We start from the raw sequence: 16,881 nt of genomic DNA on the forward strand, positions 1-16,881 counted from the left end.
TCTGCCGTAGCTACAACACGATGAACGTTGACTTCACCCGGTAGATATAGTAGCTAGAGGCGAGGACTATTACGTTAGCCAAGAAGAACGCCTCAAATCTTCGTCTGAAATGGAGAAATCACCCGAGATCAGGTGACCGAGATTATGTCCTGTGAGTCATCCGTCCTCCTCGTTGTCTGCAAAAGTAGACGTGGACAAGGCAAAATCAACAATTTGATAAAGAGAAAGCCCTAGGATGAGCCTATCGATAGAGATGACTTACGTCTCAAACGGAGTTCTGGAAACGAGATGGCAGGCACTGACCGAGATATGATACTCTGTGACCGAGAATAGGTGCGATTGGTTTTCGAGTTCTAGAGCAGCGACGTTACGTCGATTGCTGATGTAACCTGCTCTACCTAGTTGCTATCCAGTAGGACTATGACGCTAGCATAGCAGCTGAGTTACGCCACGGCCTAGTTTGTAGAGAACGAGTGACCGAGATTAGGAAATGACCGAGACTAGATCCGTGACTCTACATGCAGGTTTACAGAAAACTACGAGACAGGCAACGAGACATATAGTGTTACAATTACGAATATTATGGAAAGGAATTACGTGTTCAGCTATAGGAAAGGATCGCACACTAAAGATTCTTGATACTTTAATTAATATATTATCTGATATTTAAGTTTATGCGTTTTTATGTGTTCGTGTGTTTGAGTGAGTGATATCGCTGTGTAACGCATTATTATCGTTGTACTGATATTTTGTGTTGCTAACTTTTTAACTAAAGTACTGGCGAGAGCGGTTTTTGGTTTGAGGAAGTACGTGATATAAAGATGTTCTACGCGTTTAGTGACATATTGGCACTGTTCATATTACACAATATGAATCTACAATATATATATATATATATATATATATATATATATATATATATATCTCAGCCTGGCCATGTCCCCGCGTGAATTCGTGACTGCTTTGCGTTTGCGCTTAGGAGTTCCAGTGTTTTCACCTCCCCCACGTTCAATTCGCTGTGTCTGTGGCCATATTTTAGATGTCTTTGGCGACCACGCACTTGGCTGTAGCAGCTCTCTGCGAATCAGACGACATGACGCCTTATGTGACACCGTCTATCACTGGTTGCTTGTGGATAATTCTGGGGTACGAAGAGAGCAGCGGTGTTCTTCTCAATCCATGGACAGACCAGGTGATGTTTTTCATCCCGACTTCTCTAACGGAAAGGCTGCTTATTTTGATATCTCAGTGCGAAATTCATTTTCTCCCTCACATGTCATCAATGCAGCTGTAAAGGCTGGTGCTGCTGCTCAAGCTGGGGAAATGGAGAAAGACGAACGCCACGACTCAAATGTTTCCTCGTATGGTTGCTTGTTCTATCCTTTGGTTGTTGAGTCATATGGAGTCTGGTCAGAACATAGTCTTAAACTGCTGAAGTCTATTGCCAAGAAGTCTACTCTGTCTACAGGTCACAGTTTCAGCCGAGCTATTACTAACCTTCATGAACAACTGTCTGTGAAACTGTGGCAATACAACTCTCGCATGATAACTGAACATCTAGATGTTTTGTCTGTAGCAAGTGTTTGTTGTGGTGTTTTTCAGTAGTGTTCCGTCCATTGGGCGGTTATAAAAAAATTTAAAAAAAAAAAAAAAAAAAAAAAAAAAAAAAATTAAAAAAAAAAAAAAAAAAAAAAAAATATATATATATATATATATATATATATATATTTGAGTGACACCCATATATGTATGTATGTATATATATATATATATATATATATATATATATATATATATATATATATATATATCACGACGTCGGTGTTGTCGTAAACGATTTGCTCTGCTTTGTTCAGAACAAATTGGAGTGTGTTCCAATGGAAAAGCTGAAACCCATTTTAGTGAGTGGCTTCAAGGAAGAAGCGGTAATGACGGCTCGCGACATCCTATTCGAGACTGTCACGAGGAAATGAATGTGAGGAAGCGAATTCACCGTCAAACTGGAAAGTCGTCAGTTGGTGAAATGAACGTTCAAGACATACTGAAGATCTTTACTGAATGTATCAGACTTGAGCTTTCTTTGCCAAGTTTGCCGCCATTCATCTGAATGCTCTGCTTCGGATGCCCTTTGAAACAGCTGATCCAGTGAAACAGTTTTCATCGGCTCAGAAAGAGATGAACTCAAAACTCCTTCAGTCTGTAGAGGAAAAGGTAGACGCTTTAGCGAAGAAAGTGGATCTGCTATCTGGGTACCTGGAAGCCTCAAAGAACGAAGCCAGAGCCAGTTATGCGGAGGTAACATCGGGAAGCAGAGTGCAAGAACCTGAGTATGTTAAGGAGCAGAAGGGTGGTGACGTCAGTGTTACAAAGAGAGAGGACAGCGAGGATGACAATATCAGAAAGACAGAGGATAAGTATAACCAAGCAGATTGGACTGTAGTGTCACAGATGCAGAAAAAGAATGTGAACGTGATTCGAGGAAAAAGAGAAACTTCTTCTGGCAGTTTGAAAGGAGTTGAATCAAGAAGAGCATATTGGGATATCTTCGTAGGAAATGTAAAGAAAGACAGCAGTAAGGAAGATATTGAAGGATATCTGTCAAAGAATGCAGTACAGCCAATCCACCTATTTCTCCTGAATTCTAAAGTGAAGGACCCCATCAGTGCCCGAATTCGAGTATGTTTGGAAGATAAGCAAAAGGTTCTTGATCCTTCATTCTGGCCACTATATGTCAAGGTTGGATAATGGATTACAGCTCCTCGAGGCTCTAGTAGCAAATCGAACAGTGAGTGATACCGGAGTCTACTCTGAATGTAAGTAGTTTTAACTGTAGAGGTTTTAGATCTTCTGAAGATCATATTAGAGTGCTTGCTGAGCAAGCAGATATTCTTTGCCTCCAGGAGCACTGGTTGCTGAAAGAACAGTTTGATCTACTTGGTCATGTAAAATGGATATGTTTTTCACAGCTGTCTCCCCAATGAGGAGTAATTTAATGGGTCAAGGGAGACCCTATGGTGGTGCTGCTATCATGTGGAAGAAGGATTTACAGAAGAATATCCAAGTACAAAGACCCCATCAGACAGACTTTGTGCTATTAGCATTGAATTCGGAATAAGGAAAATTCTGGTTGCGTCAGTATATATGCCCTGTGATTTGGGAGATGTAACATCAAGTGATGATTATGAAGAAGAACTTGGATACTTGGATGGTGTTGTCAATAGCCCGGAGTTCGACGGCAAAATAATAATCGGGGACTTTAATGGTAACCCTCTCTCATTCAGTAGCAGCAAGTTCGGAAAGAAGATGAGAAAGTTTGCTACAAATAATGATGTCGCCATGGCAGATCTAGATCGCTTTAAAAAAGATGTAAATTTCATGACGTGGGTATCAGTGGATCTCTCAAAGTACAGTTGCTTGGACTATGCCTTAGTGTCAAATACCGCCCGATCTCAGGTTAGAGACTTTCATGTAATAGAGGATATAGTTTCTGGTTCTGATCATTGGCCAGTGCGACTATTCATTCAATTGGATGATAGTCAACATAATGTAAAGACCTCCAATGTCAGACGTAACCATTTGGTTTGTAATTGGCAACAGTGTAAAGAGCTGGACTTACTTAGATACCAATGGGAATTGGATAGACGCCTATCAGATATAGAAATACCGTGGGATGCAATTCTATGTAATCAACCAGACCGTTGTTGTCACAAAGCACTCTTGGAACCATATTGCGAAAGTATTATCTATTCACTATGTACTGCAGGGCAAAATAGTATTCCAAAGAAGAAATACAGACGATTTTGGCTTTATGGATGGGATAACGATATTGGCCTAAGACAACAGGAAGCCAGTGAAGCATACTGGAAATGGAAGCAAAGTGGAAGATGTCGATCTGGTACACTCTTTGATGAAATGAGGGACAGCTGGAAAATATTCCGAAAAGAACTCAAGAGAGTTAAGCAGGTGAGTGAAAAGAGAGAGAGTGAGATCCTCATGGAAAAACTTTGTTCAGCAGACAAGAACGATTTCTGGAAATTAATTAAGAAACAAGGTCTACCATCATGCAATGGTAATGGTGTTCAGATAGGGATGGCAAGAACGGACAGCGACATTAGCAATTATTGGAAAGAGTATTACCAAAAATTAGGAAATTTTCAAGATCAAACTTTTGCGATGTATTGAACAACCAGCTTGATAGAATGGTAGAAGAAGAAGATATGAGAAAAAGAACCTCGCGGTGGCACTTTGTTATCAATGGAGAAGAATGTGGGAAGGCTTCTTTACAACTGAAGAACAATAAGGCCTCAGATTTGGATGGTATTCAGGCAGAACATATCAAGAATGGCTCCTTGAATCTCAATAGACATATTGCTGGCTTGTTCACAGGATTGGTCAAGCATGGCTGTATTCCGAGAAATTTTAGAGAAACTGGAATAATCCCCATCCTGAAAGATCAAGCTGGAGATAGAAATAATCCAGACAATTCTAGAGGCATAGCGATATCTTTAGTGCTGGGAAAACTATTAGAGAAAATTATCATGGCAAAATATCAAAGAATTTGGCATACAAACAAGCAACATATCGGTTTCAAGGCTGATCATGGCTGTGATATGTCTACGTTTGTCGTACAGGAGTCTATTAATTATTTTCCTGAAAATGGAAACGAGATTGTATTTGGATGCTTTCTTGACTTATCGAAAGCGTATGATAGATTTAATCATGCTCTATTGTTTATGAAGCTGATGGAACAGCATACCCCTAATTTTATCGTGAAATTCCTGAGGAACTGGTATAAAGAACAAGACATAAATGTAAAATGGAACTCGTCAAAATCAGCGTCTTTCAAAACATCTAATGGAGTTCGCCAAAGCAGTGTACTCTCTCCTGCTCTATGTAATGTCTACATTGATGACCTTATTACTGGATTGGAACAATCGGGAGTAGGTTTTCGAATGAACGGGAGGTTTAGTGATGGCATCGCATACGCGGATGATTTATCGCTTTTGTGTACAAGCAGAGAGGGCATGCAAAGGTTATTGGAGATCTGCGGGAGTTTTGCAACAGACCACTGCCTGAAATTTAATATCCAGAAAATTAAATCAATTAGTTTTAGGAAGAGGCGATCCATTTACTGTAAAGAGACAGCTTTCTCCATCAATGGAGAAAGTCTGCCTAAAGTACATGATGCCATTCATTTAGGTCATAAATTATCGGCTTTTCCGTAAGAAACAAATGGTGCGGTGGAAGAGCGGTGTCGGAAATTCTACTCTTCATTATAGTCAATTGTAGGGGCTGTCAAAGGTGTGGGTCCAGGCGCAGATTCAGGATTTTTTAAAAGAGGGGGTTGCAAATTTGATAGACCACGCCTACTTCAGTCAATGCATTTAAATCGTTAGAGGTGCAAATGGCCCAAGCTTCTTAAAGCTTAGCTAAAGTAAATGGCAACAACTATGGCAACATATCTCTAGCAATGCGTCATGTTGTTATAAACTCCCTACATCATCAAAACTGTCTAACAGAATCTAACTGCGTCATGCATAGACTACTGCTAAATAAATGTTAAGTAAACTACGGTGCATGGCGATAACTGATACGTGTGCAAGACGCTCCTCTGCCATGGTAGACCTTGCTTAAGTCTTCAGTCTCCTCAGTAGAAAAATGACATCTCTGCTTCTGCACTTGTGATAGGCAGTGTACATGCTATCAATAGCAGACGATGAACATTCGGGTACAACCGAGAGTCAAAGGCTCCCAAGGCCAGGAGAAGGTTAATTAATTGTTGAGTTTGGCCTTGTTGCACTCTTGCTCTTTTTTCCTTGCTTCTTGCATTTCCTGGTATTTGCTTTGCCATACTGACTGCCATCTTCTTACTTCACCTCCTAGAGACTTCGGGAATGGAAGATTGGCTTTCCATTGGGTCAACGTCGGAACGAACCGAAAGGGTAAGCACCAGACACAACAATGCTCGGACATTATCTTGCTTACCATTAGATCGTTCGCGCATCTGAAGAAGCAGGAAGTCTAGGAGGGGTATCGCAACGGATCGTTTGTAGTGCTCAATCGGACTGCGACTACTAGTAGGTGTATTGCTTCGGTTTCGCGGTAAGATCGTTTTTCTTGGAACAGATTCAACGGATACAATCCTGTCTGCGAGTCGCAGAATGTCTTGATACCAGATGTCAAAGAGGTTGTGTATATCCTGCCTTGTTGCCTTCATTCTTTCAGTTACGTACTGAGTGAACCATTCCTTACGCAACAAAGATATCCTGGTCACGAGTCTGGAGTTTCGTTGCCAGATGTCTCACTTCGTCAAGAATCCGCTTAGTTATTTTTAATTAAATACTGGAAATGAGCACTATGCGGCTTCAAGACCTTGTGCTTTAACTCCGAGGCCAACAAAAGGGGGGTTACAACCCCCACAACCCCTACCCTAGATCCGCCACTGGGGTCGTAATCCTACAGTATGGACAACGATAATGTACTCTGTATTGTTACCTCTATTCGGCTATGGATGCGAACTGTGGGATTTGGGAATGGGAAGTACCAAACGTTACTACATCAAGCGTGGAGAAGAGAATATTGGAGAGGGCTAGGGATCTCAAACAGAACATCCTTGCGTGAAACTCTTGGAGAACCTATCAGAGAAGCTCCAGATCTATTGCGTGTTAGCCAGCTCTCTTTCTTATGAAGAGCAGTTCATTCTAGTAATGAATTAGTGAGCGGGTTCATTCTGAATACTCAAGGCAATCTGTGGCGATCAGTGGACAATGAGACAAGGACAAGAATCATGGTGTTGTCCTACATGGACTTTAAGAGCTGGATTAAACCTTAATTTATGTTTGTTTATTAATTCTTCTACGTTTATTTTTCTATGACTATCTATTTTTCTTGTTAGTGTATGTATCTTGTCTGGCCTATAGTACTGTACCCGTAGTGGTATGAAACAAAATACACACACACACACACACACACACACACACACACACACACACACACACACACACACACACACACACACACACACACACACACACATATACTTCCACGGATAACCACACACCCACACGTGCATGCACGTATAAGATATGATAATATATCGGTTATTGTAGAGCTTTCATACACAGCATAACAAAGTAACATGAGTTCACACGATGTTTCAATCCAAGGTTCTTCTTCAGCTGGGTATATCAATTTTAAAAATATCTTTGAAAATTTGTGCAAAGTATAACTCTATGAAACTCTGCAATAACAATTACACCATTAATGAAAACAGCAATCAGCCTGTACAACTGTGGGTATTTGTGTAGGTTTCGTAATTATTATTATTAAACAATTAATAAATAGATTAATTAATTATATAAATATACCAAAAAGCTTTCAACAAATGACCAATCATCACATCGTAAGAGTATGGCCTCAGAAACCCATTACTCGTATCCAGTTTACTAGAAAGTCGATTCGTACCGTTCGCACGACGTGTAGCTATAGTAGACAACGATTCCAAAACGGGGACCCCTTTGAAACAAGCGTTGCAGTTACTGATCGAAGACCGCACGCACGTTCCATTTAGAATGCACCAAGAATATAAGACTAACGCGTCTATCCAATATGAAATAACGCACGTTATGTTGTGTACATTGTTGATAACAATTCGTTTATAAGATACATTGATATTAAACAACCCAAATTTTAAAGTGCGTTACAATTTTAGTAGCGTGCGCTGCATTTTGGCTTGTTTATATCAACGTACACCTACCGGTCGCATGGCAGTGGCCGAGATGTGCATGTTGATATAAATGCGCACCTGTCGGCTTCCGTACCAGACTCTTCAATCTGTAAATAATATATTAATATCAAATATATTTAGTTCTGGATATAAGTAGTATAGTTTTACAAATTACATTTTAATTTTTTATTATTTCCCGGAGAATTGTCTAGTCAACATAATGATGTTTGTTAGACTAATGTACTTAGTGAGTATTTGTTTTTGTAATAATGTGGTATGGTCAAATATTTCCGTCCGATGATATGTCCCAATTTGTCAAATATTTTATGCTGTGCATCTCTCGCGATATGTCCTACATTGTTGTAATATTTATAGCAAGAAAGTAGCTCGTCACTGATGATGATCTATATCAAGAAAGTAGGTCGTGTAGCTACTGATAATCTCTATACGGGAATCAGCATCACGACCACTGCTAGACGTCAACTGGATGACAAAGACAAAGACAGTGTTTCTGAAAAACAAGTAGCAAGGATGAAGGTTCTGATTCTTGCCAGCAGGACAATGAAGATATTCCACTGCTTGGTATGTATTTACATAGTCCTGGGTGGAGTGTGCTAGAGCAGATATGTTCATTCCTAGGTGGGTCGGGCGATGACAACACAGTTGAAGAGGTTGATGGTAGACTTTCTGAAAATGAAGAAAATCAAGTACTGTAGAGATTATTTTGATATGTGATAAGACAGATCATTATGCTGTTTAATAAGAGACGGTTATAATTGATTTCTTTGCGTTACATAAGTAAATTTTATCAGACTATTAGGAATTGCATGCTCTAGCTCTTTCTTTTGATTCTATCAGGTCTATCTTTGCATGTTTCTCTTGGTTGTTTCACTGCTGCTAAATAGATTCTTAATAGAATCATCGTTCTTAATACAACGCACTAGAGTCGGTTTCTTAGGTTTTCTTTCGCGACTTGTATTGTACAGGATGATAAGTAACTGAATTACTATGATGAACAGCTGTATATGGGATTACCAATGACTGAAGCGGACAGTATTTTGTTGGTTTCTCTCTTTATCTGCAGGCATAGCCTATCAGACGTGGCTCTAATGATTTGCTGAAACTCATTTCTCAGCACTGCCTTGTACCCAATAAATGCACAACATTAATTTATAGATTTAGATGAATCAGCAACCAACTCCTGTTTAAGAACCACCAATTTAATTGTCAGCCATCAAAGAAGCTGTGAAAGGTCGCAATTCTTTCACACGAGTGATCACTACACCAATGTCGCATTTGACACTGAAAGCGCCTCGATGATTGGAATTGATTAGAATGAAATGTATTTGCGATAGATGTAAGATAATACTATAATGATGAATTACAAGCAAATAGAGCAGTGGTTTGTTGTGCTCAAACGTAACGAGCTCAAGCAATTGTGATCATAATATGTTAGACACAAGAATTGCTGCAACAATAGATTGCAAACTGTTAATACATCATCAGTGCGCTCTATTATTGCTGTGCAGGTGCAGTCTCCTCGATTATAATGCGAGATGTAGAAGCCCATCCTGTTTTACCGTCGTATGTTGTACTGCTGTGTCTGGCGCATTTTCCAATGTGAAATGCAACTTTGATTTGCCCTGCTGGTATGTTCTCACAATAACCTTCAATCTGTCTGTGACGATGAACATTGTCTCCCTGTCTGTTTGAATACGCGAGACCCTCGATGGTCATGGGACCAGAACATTCACCTCCATTGAATGTAAAATACCAACGGGAACAACAAGAAGAGTGACTGCCACAGGCGACTCTTAAGTTTCCAGCATACGCTACACGCAATGCCGAATTTCCTGATCGTTTCGTAAATCTGCATTCCTACGTAAAAGAAGTTTCGATTACTGACACTAAAAAACTGCGTGGCTAAAAACCTGAATAACTCCACTGTCTTTGTCGTCTTTTCTATCCCACACACATTGTTTCCAGTTGACCTGACTTTCCTTGCCTTGCTCTCCTTTGGAACCTTTAGTTCCATCGTCTCCTTTCATTCCCCTTGGTCCCATTGCTCCACGTAATCCAACCTTTCCGCTGCTTCCTTTGGAACCAACAACCCCTTGGGGCCCCTCTCCCCCCTTTTCTCCCATTCTTCCGACGTCTCCCTTCTCCCCTTTTTCTCCTCTTCCCGTTTCTCCTCTCTCTCCTTTAGCTCCGTCTCTACCGTCTCGTCCAGGGGCACCGTGCAAACCGGGAATACCAGGAACACCAGAACAACCACCAGCCTGTATGAGCATACATCTAGTAAACATTGCAAGAGATAACATCTCGACAGTAAGTAAATACCGCTACGTCGTGATCTGCAGCAGAAATAACGGTTTCGATAAAACCGGGGAAAGAGAAAAGCAAAAGACAGACTTTAACCATACGCATGCTGCTCCGCTTGTCTAGCTGTTGTATACAGTGGTGTGGAGCTGATGCGTCGTTTATATACCATTGCAAGGGAGTTACTTCCTGTATGATGTCATTCACAATGATGTCATTCCGTATATTGCACATAACAACGGTTGACCATACTTGGAAATAAAAACCAATCAACAAGCTTTCTGCATTGGCACGGAGCAATCAAGCAAACAACGGGAAAACTTGATTTGAGATGAGAGCGACACGTCTAATTCACGGTTAGAATTTTGTTTGCTGGCTTTGCAAGTGCGTTTAGAATCTCAACAAAATTAACAAAGTCAATCAGCCCACAATGGTACGCTTTCGAATAGCTAATGCAAAAATTTACTGTCTTACAGACAGATGAGATCAAAGTCTGGAGTTGCTCAGCAACATCGCTTTGCTAATGGTAACATGTTGTCTAGAAGAGTGGGCACGTCATAGGGCGGTGCTAGCTGCTACTAGTAATCGCCTAATGTATTTCATGCGCGGGGCTATAGCTAGAAGCTAATTTATAATGACATCTTTTGGCTTCAACATCTATACTTATAGATCTATTTGAGAACTGAGGAGATTACCGTCGGCATTGTGGGTTTGTGTGGTAAGGAATAGAGAGGAGGAGTGACTCGTGGGTGTGATGTTATACGGTCTCATTGTGCAACTAATTATTTATCTCTGAATGTAAACTACAAGCAGACCGCGAACTAATGACGTACCAAACATCCTATTGCTAATCCTGGTCTGTTGTCTAGCCGAACTACGCTCGCATCTACTTGATCTGTTATCATCCACCTTCTTTCGAACCGTTTCAATCCCCATGCTGTACACTAGCTCACGTGCTCCATGCAGAATCTGGGATTTTCCCACGGTTTCTCAGTTTTTCAAACAGACATTTTAGTTATCAGAACAAAGAATTATTAACCTAAGCACGCATGCCCTAGAGTTACAGTAATAACGCAGCAGACGGTTAGAGACCTAAGGCCAGACAAGAGACGGCCGGACGACCGCAGCCCATGCACTCATTGCTAGCGTTGGCGTTAGTTAGCGTCGACAACCCCACATGCCAGTCAATGTCTCCAGCAACCTTGTGACGCTCTCCATGTTAATTAGCAAGTGCCAGTACGCGTGCATCAGCTCGTCCGTAATTCACGGTTTGAATTGTGTTGGCTGGCACACGCGTATATAATCCCGACAATATACAAATTACATCTTCCCATAATGATATGCTTAGTAGCAGATGAGACTGACGTGTGAGGCTGTCTAGTAATACGCCATGGGCTTTTAATCTCCCGTGTTTACTGGTTAGCTAGAAGCTAATTCAGGATGAAGCATTTGCGTGTGCAAGTCTGCTCAAACGGAGTGACCGGGGACATCGGTGATTAGTGATAAGGTTAAATAGAAAGGCTGGCTACGCGTGACTACACTGTACGTACTCCACAAATCCTTATCTCTACAGAACCAAAGTTTGTAACTCCCAGGACTTCTATATATCTAGACGTTTTCAGCAGCTGATAAGTCTGATCGAACGTTTTACCTACTATCGTAATTATGCACAGACCTTTCACCTATTTCAACTACGCGACTCGGCATTAGGATTCAAAACAAGATCTTCCAAATAAAAAAACCAAGAGCGTTCTTAGAAAACGGTTGGACGTCCACAGACGCGAAAGTGCTTACACTTTCAGAACGCACTGACAAATGGTTTAATACCCCATGACTAGACACCCCAAAATTTAAACTAGAACGCCCCTGTTAGCCCCTTCGATCAATGACAACACTATTCAATAATAAATAGAAAGGTCAGACAATTCTAGCCTGGTAAAACAGCCTAATACGCGAGTATGATGATAGACGGTCCCATTGTGCAACCAATTATGTCTGCACTAGATAAAATTATGTCTTTCCTACATTGAGTGTTGTAGTGATAAAACGAGAAGAAAAATCTTCGAATAGCAAAAATGTCTTTTCAAATACCACGCTGACGACATCGAGAAACATAATTAGATTTTGCATTAGTAGTGTACATTGCTTGCACACGTTCGCACAACTGGTCTATTAAAATATAGCGTTTAGTTCGTAATGCCAAACATGATACCTACAAAATTGCTATTTACTACTTAGCCAATCCGAGTTCGTATTTACTGTTCTGAAACCACCTATACCTCATCCACGATGTGTCAATTTCTCGTTCCTATAGGCTCACGTGTTCCAGAACCTGGGGTTCCCACGGTTCCTCCACTTTTTGAACAGACAATTTAATCATCAGAACGAAGAGTTAGCTTATCCGTATTTGGCAGCAGCAACACACTCAACAGGCCTCGGTCAACCCCGAACAGCATGCATGGAGTGAAGATCCAGCAAGTCAACGGTATTGTGTCGATATAGTATACTGTATTTCTATTTGCACATACTGTGATTAGTCTGTAATGAGTCAATTTGACACAGACACTGCATGCCTCTCAATCTCGCATAGCCAGCCGCTCCTGTTTTGACTTCAAATAGCAAATTGATGTCCAAGGACTCCATGAGGCACAAAATTATGACAACGATGTGTGATCAGATCAGTGACCATTACACTGATCAGACAAGTTAGGATTTATACTATAGAAATGAACAGCGAACAGTAATGTGTTTGAGCACTTAATTGTCTAGGCTAGAAAAACTACTGCATTTCAACTTTTTCCCGCTTTCACTTCTAGTCGCAATACATATTGTGACAGTGTGTGTGTGTGTGTGTGTGTGTGTGTGTGTGTGTGTGTGTGTGTGTGTGTGTGTGTGTGTGTGTATTTGGCAAAGAAATCTAGATATATAGATTCTTATTTAGATTATTAACAAATTATTGCTTTTTCTAGTTAATTACTACTTTTAGAGTATAGCATGTGCACACGCTAACACAGTAAAGGCATATTCACACTTGGCACGTAACGTAACGTAACGTAAAGTAACGTAACGTAACGTAAAGGAGCGTAACGCAACGTCACGTAACGTGACGTTACGTACGCAAGATCGTTGTCGTATACTGTAGCGTACTGATTTTCGTAACGTAACGTTAGATGTAGAGATGGATTCAACGTTTCCCGATTGGCGTAGGCAATCATCTAATCATGGAGCAGTGCGTGGGTGTCTCTCCTGAGCATTTCACTGCTGTAACATTAATATCGACGAGAGGCTTAATGACCTTGTACGCGAGTACCCGTGTTTGAATAAACGGTAATACCATGCATGTTTCCTTAGCTATTTGCGACGTACGGGTATCACATCCGTTTACTGTTGTTCGCGATTTTCTCTTTCCGGTCCTTCTTGAGTCAGATTTCTTACGAGACGTTAATGCTGTACTCGATTATCAAGATGGAAGGGTTGCTCAATGGGTTTCTCCGTCGAGCAAGGTGAAGCTATCAATCGTCGGTGTCGTCGCCGAGAAGAGTGGACTGACTCTTTCCGTGTTTAGCGATGCTACAGGCAGGATATGCGAGTTCAGATCTCAAGATCGACTTGCCTTCGTTTTAGATACCACGGATAAACACTTCATGGTATACACATTCATTCGATAAGCTCCGTCTTATACTCTGTTCGCGAGTCTCAGGCTGTCCGCTTATAAACGACTTGTGGTGTAAACCTAGCACGGCTGTCGTTGCCATTGCAACTCTCGATGTCGATCAAATGGTGAGGTTGTCATCTTTAATAGATGAGTATTATTTAGTTTTCGCTCGCAATTCTGATGATGTGGGAAGAACAACTGTTGCTCACCACAAATTTGATATATAATGGTGACTAGGCGCCTGCCAATCAGATGCCATATCGATTGTCTCCATCGGACAGAGAGAACGTTCAACGTCAGATAGAAACTATGCTGAAGCAAGGAATTGTCAGAGAATCTAGATCTCCGTGGGGCATTTCCGTAATTCTCGTTGACCAAAAAAACCGTTTCAGGTGGTTCTGCGTCGATTACCGTAAAGTTAATGAATTGACAGAGAAAGATAGATATCCGATCCGATGTGTAGACGATAGTAGATCTGCTCGCAGGCAATCCATATTTTACGTGCCTCGGTTTTCAGTCAGGCTATTGGCAGATTCCTGTGGCGCCAAAAGACATTGAAAAGATTGCATTCATCACTCCGGTTGATCTATCTAAATTCACGGTAATGTCTTTCGGGTTACGTAACCATTAAACCCCCTTGTATGTTTCAAAGGCGATGGATACCATGCTTACTGGTCTTAAATGGCAGACTTGAATTGTTCATCTAGATGACATCCTGATCTTCTCTTCTGATTTTGAGACACACTTGAAACATCTCGACTCTGTCTTCCAACGATTTCATAAATACAATCTTAAGTTAAAGACAGAGAAATGCAATTTTGCTCAGCAACAGCTTTGCAGTATGAGATATCTCGTGACTCCAAACGGTATCCTAACAGATCCTGAAAAGATTCGTGCTGTTCGCGACATGGCCGTTCCAAAGAACAAGTCCTAACTTAGGTCATTTCTTGGTTTAATAGCGTATTACCGCCGATTCGTTCGCTCGTATGCTTTAGTCGCTTCTCCTCTGACTCGGCTACTTCGTAATGACATACCATTTCAGTGGGACGAAAGACATCAACAAGCGTTCGAACATTTAAAAGTACGTTTGACGTCGCCCTCTTTACTGGTTCACCCAGATTGAGAAAAGCCATTCAAGTTACAAACAGATGCTTCGAATTATGCAATAGCGGCAATTCTGGCTTAAGTTTCTGACGACGAACGTATACCGAAAAGGTACTATATATATTATGCTAGCCGCCACCTGACTGACGCGGAAAGAAAGTTTGACAAGAGGGAAAAGGAGTTGCTCGCCATCGTCTGGGGCTGCGAAAAATTTTGAAAGTATTTGTCTGGTCAGCGCTTTACAGTGGAAACCGACCACGCCAACTTGCGATGGTTTATGTCAGTGAAGCACCGGACGGGTCGCTTCGCACTCTGAGTCTTACGTTTACAAGGATTTGATTTTGTTAAAACTCACAAACCAGGAAAATCTAATGAGAATGCTGACGCGTTGTCACGACTGTTGCGTCGGATTCTTCTATAGTCCCACTTACAGCTGTTACTGAGATCCTAATTGAATTACCTGATAAAGATTAGCTACTTGAGCAACAGAAGTCCGACACTCTCCTCAGTGAGGTCATAAGTTACTTGAAGTCTCGAGAACAGCGTGCACAGCGTGCACAACAAGACATATCCGTAGTAGTTAGAGAAGCTCTAAGAAACACAGGCACAATTTCCGTCGATGAAAACACTGGATTGCTAATGCACAAGTCGATACTCAACGGTCGGAAACATTACGTTCCTATACTCCCTTCCGCTAGTCGCTCAGCAGTCGTGGCAGTCATGAAAGCGTTTCACGATCTACCCATGTCTGGGCATCTTGGACACAAGAAGACATATTATCGGGTGCGGTCTCAATATTACTGGAAGAGTTTCGGACAGGAGGTGAAAGATTTTGTTCGTTGCTCTAGGGAATGCCAGTCCAAGAAGACTCCCAAACCGTCCTGATCTGGCAAATTGCAATTGTTCAGCGCTACTCGCCCATTCGAAGTAGTTGGAGTCAACAGTTTCAGACCGTTCCCACGTCTTGTCACTGGCAATCGTTACATCGTCGTGATGGTCGACCGATTTTCCAGATTAGTCGGGCTTGCACCTGTGCCAGATATTACCGCTTGTACTGTCACTGATGCCGTTGTGGACCGCATTGTTTTGCACCACGGATGTCCCACAGCGCTCTTGTCGGATAAGGGGTCACAACTTATGTCCACCATATAAGGTATTTTCCAGCGCGTATCACCCCAAAACAACGGACAAGTTGAGCCACTAAACCGATATAGCTCTTTTGCCTTATCAGCCTACGTTAACGATCATCAAGATGACTTGGACGACTTGTTGAAGCTATCGCGTTTGCCTATCGCACGAGCTTTGTGAACGCCATCGGTAACACTCCGTTCTATCTCGTTCATGGAAAAGATCCTCAGCTTCTTACTGACCCTTTAGCCAGTCCTCACAGAGTCGTTGAAGACGTACACCAGTATGGTCTAGCCCTTACGAGCAACATCAAGGACGCATTTGATACCGACAGGTGTTACCAGGAAAGGTAGAGTCCACACGAAAGCGATTTTACCATCTCAAGCATGATGTAGTCAATTTTGAACTCGGATAGTTGGTCATAGTACACTCTCCGTAGCGAAAATCAGGTTTGTCGCCCAAGCTCGGCAAATCGTATGACGGTCCGTACCGTTTTCTGCGCCGCCTGTCTGATGTTCATTACGATTTGACACACATTTCTTACAGATAAACGCACTACGGCCCACGTCCAGTGCATCAGATATCTAAACGTTAATTTCTCCTCCCGGTACGAGGGAGATAATGAAGCAGACGACGAGCAACCCCCGCAAGCTACTGCCGTTTCCACTCAGTTTGGGGAAAAGAACGAGGATTCCGAAGATGAGCACGAGGACGACCAAAGCCTACTACTGTAGTAGGTCAACCTCCTAGACGTCAACGTGCCACAGCAGGAAAGACTCCTTCAAGATTTGCGGACTACGAGTTTTGAACACCACTGAGTTCGTTTTACTTAGTTTTTGGTGTTTTGTTAGAAGTTTAGTCCGCTAATGAGAACACTAGGAAAAACGGTCATGTAGCGCGTTAAAAGTGTATGTAATTAGATTATAGCCTCGTGTTACCTAGATAGGTA

At 41.6% G+C, this 16,881-nt stretch overlaps 1 protein-coding gene across 1 annotated transcript; it reads right to left on the reverse strand.

The window, feature by feature from the left end:
• Positions 1-9,241: 9,241 nt before the first annotated feature.
• LOC134186061 (collagen triple helix repeat-containing protein 1-like) lies at positions 9,242-10,981 on the reverse strand. The gene is made up of 3 exons (XM_062653970.1): positions 10,955-10,981; positions 9,658-10,005; positions 9,242-9,604 (listed from the first exon to the last, which is right to left on the reverse strand). Exons 1-3 carry the CDS (start codon positions 10,979-10,981, stop codon positions 9,242-9,244), a joined length of 738 nt encoding a protein of 245 aa, XP_062509954.1.
• Between the last annotated feature and the right edge of the window lie 5,900 nt (positions 10,982-16,881).

This window comes from Corticium candelabrum, chromosome 10 (genome assembly GCF_963422355.1).
Source record: "Corticium candelabrum chromosome 10, ooCorCand1.1, whole genome shotgun sequence".
Lineage (NCBI taxonomy): Eukaryota > Metazoa > Porifera > Homoscleromorpha > Homosclerophorida > Plakinidae > Corticium > Corticium candelabrum.

What these genes read in the sequence shown, in the direction of transcription:
- LOC134186061 (XM_062653970.1), bottom strand. Translation starts at nt 10,981, where the DNA reads ATGGGGATTGAAACGGTTCGAAAGAAG. An exon ending in TTGAAACGGTTCGAAAGAAG is followed by an intron (nt 10,006 to 10,954) that starts GTGGATGATAAC and finishes ATGCTCATACAG; the next exon opens with GCTGGTGGTTGTTCTGGTGT. An exon ending in AAGACAGTGGAGTTATTCAG is followed by an intron (nt 9,605 to 9,657) that starts GTTTTTAGCCAC and finishes TCTTTTACGTAG; the next exon opens with GAATGCAGATTTACGAAACG.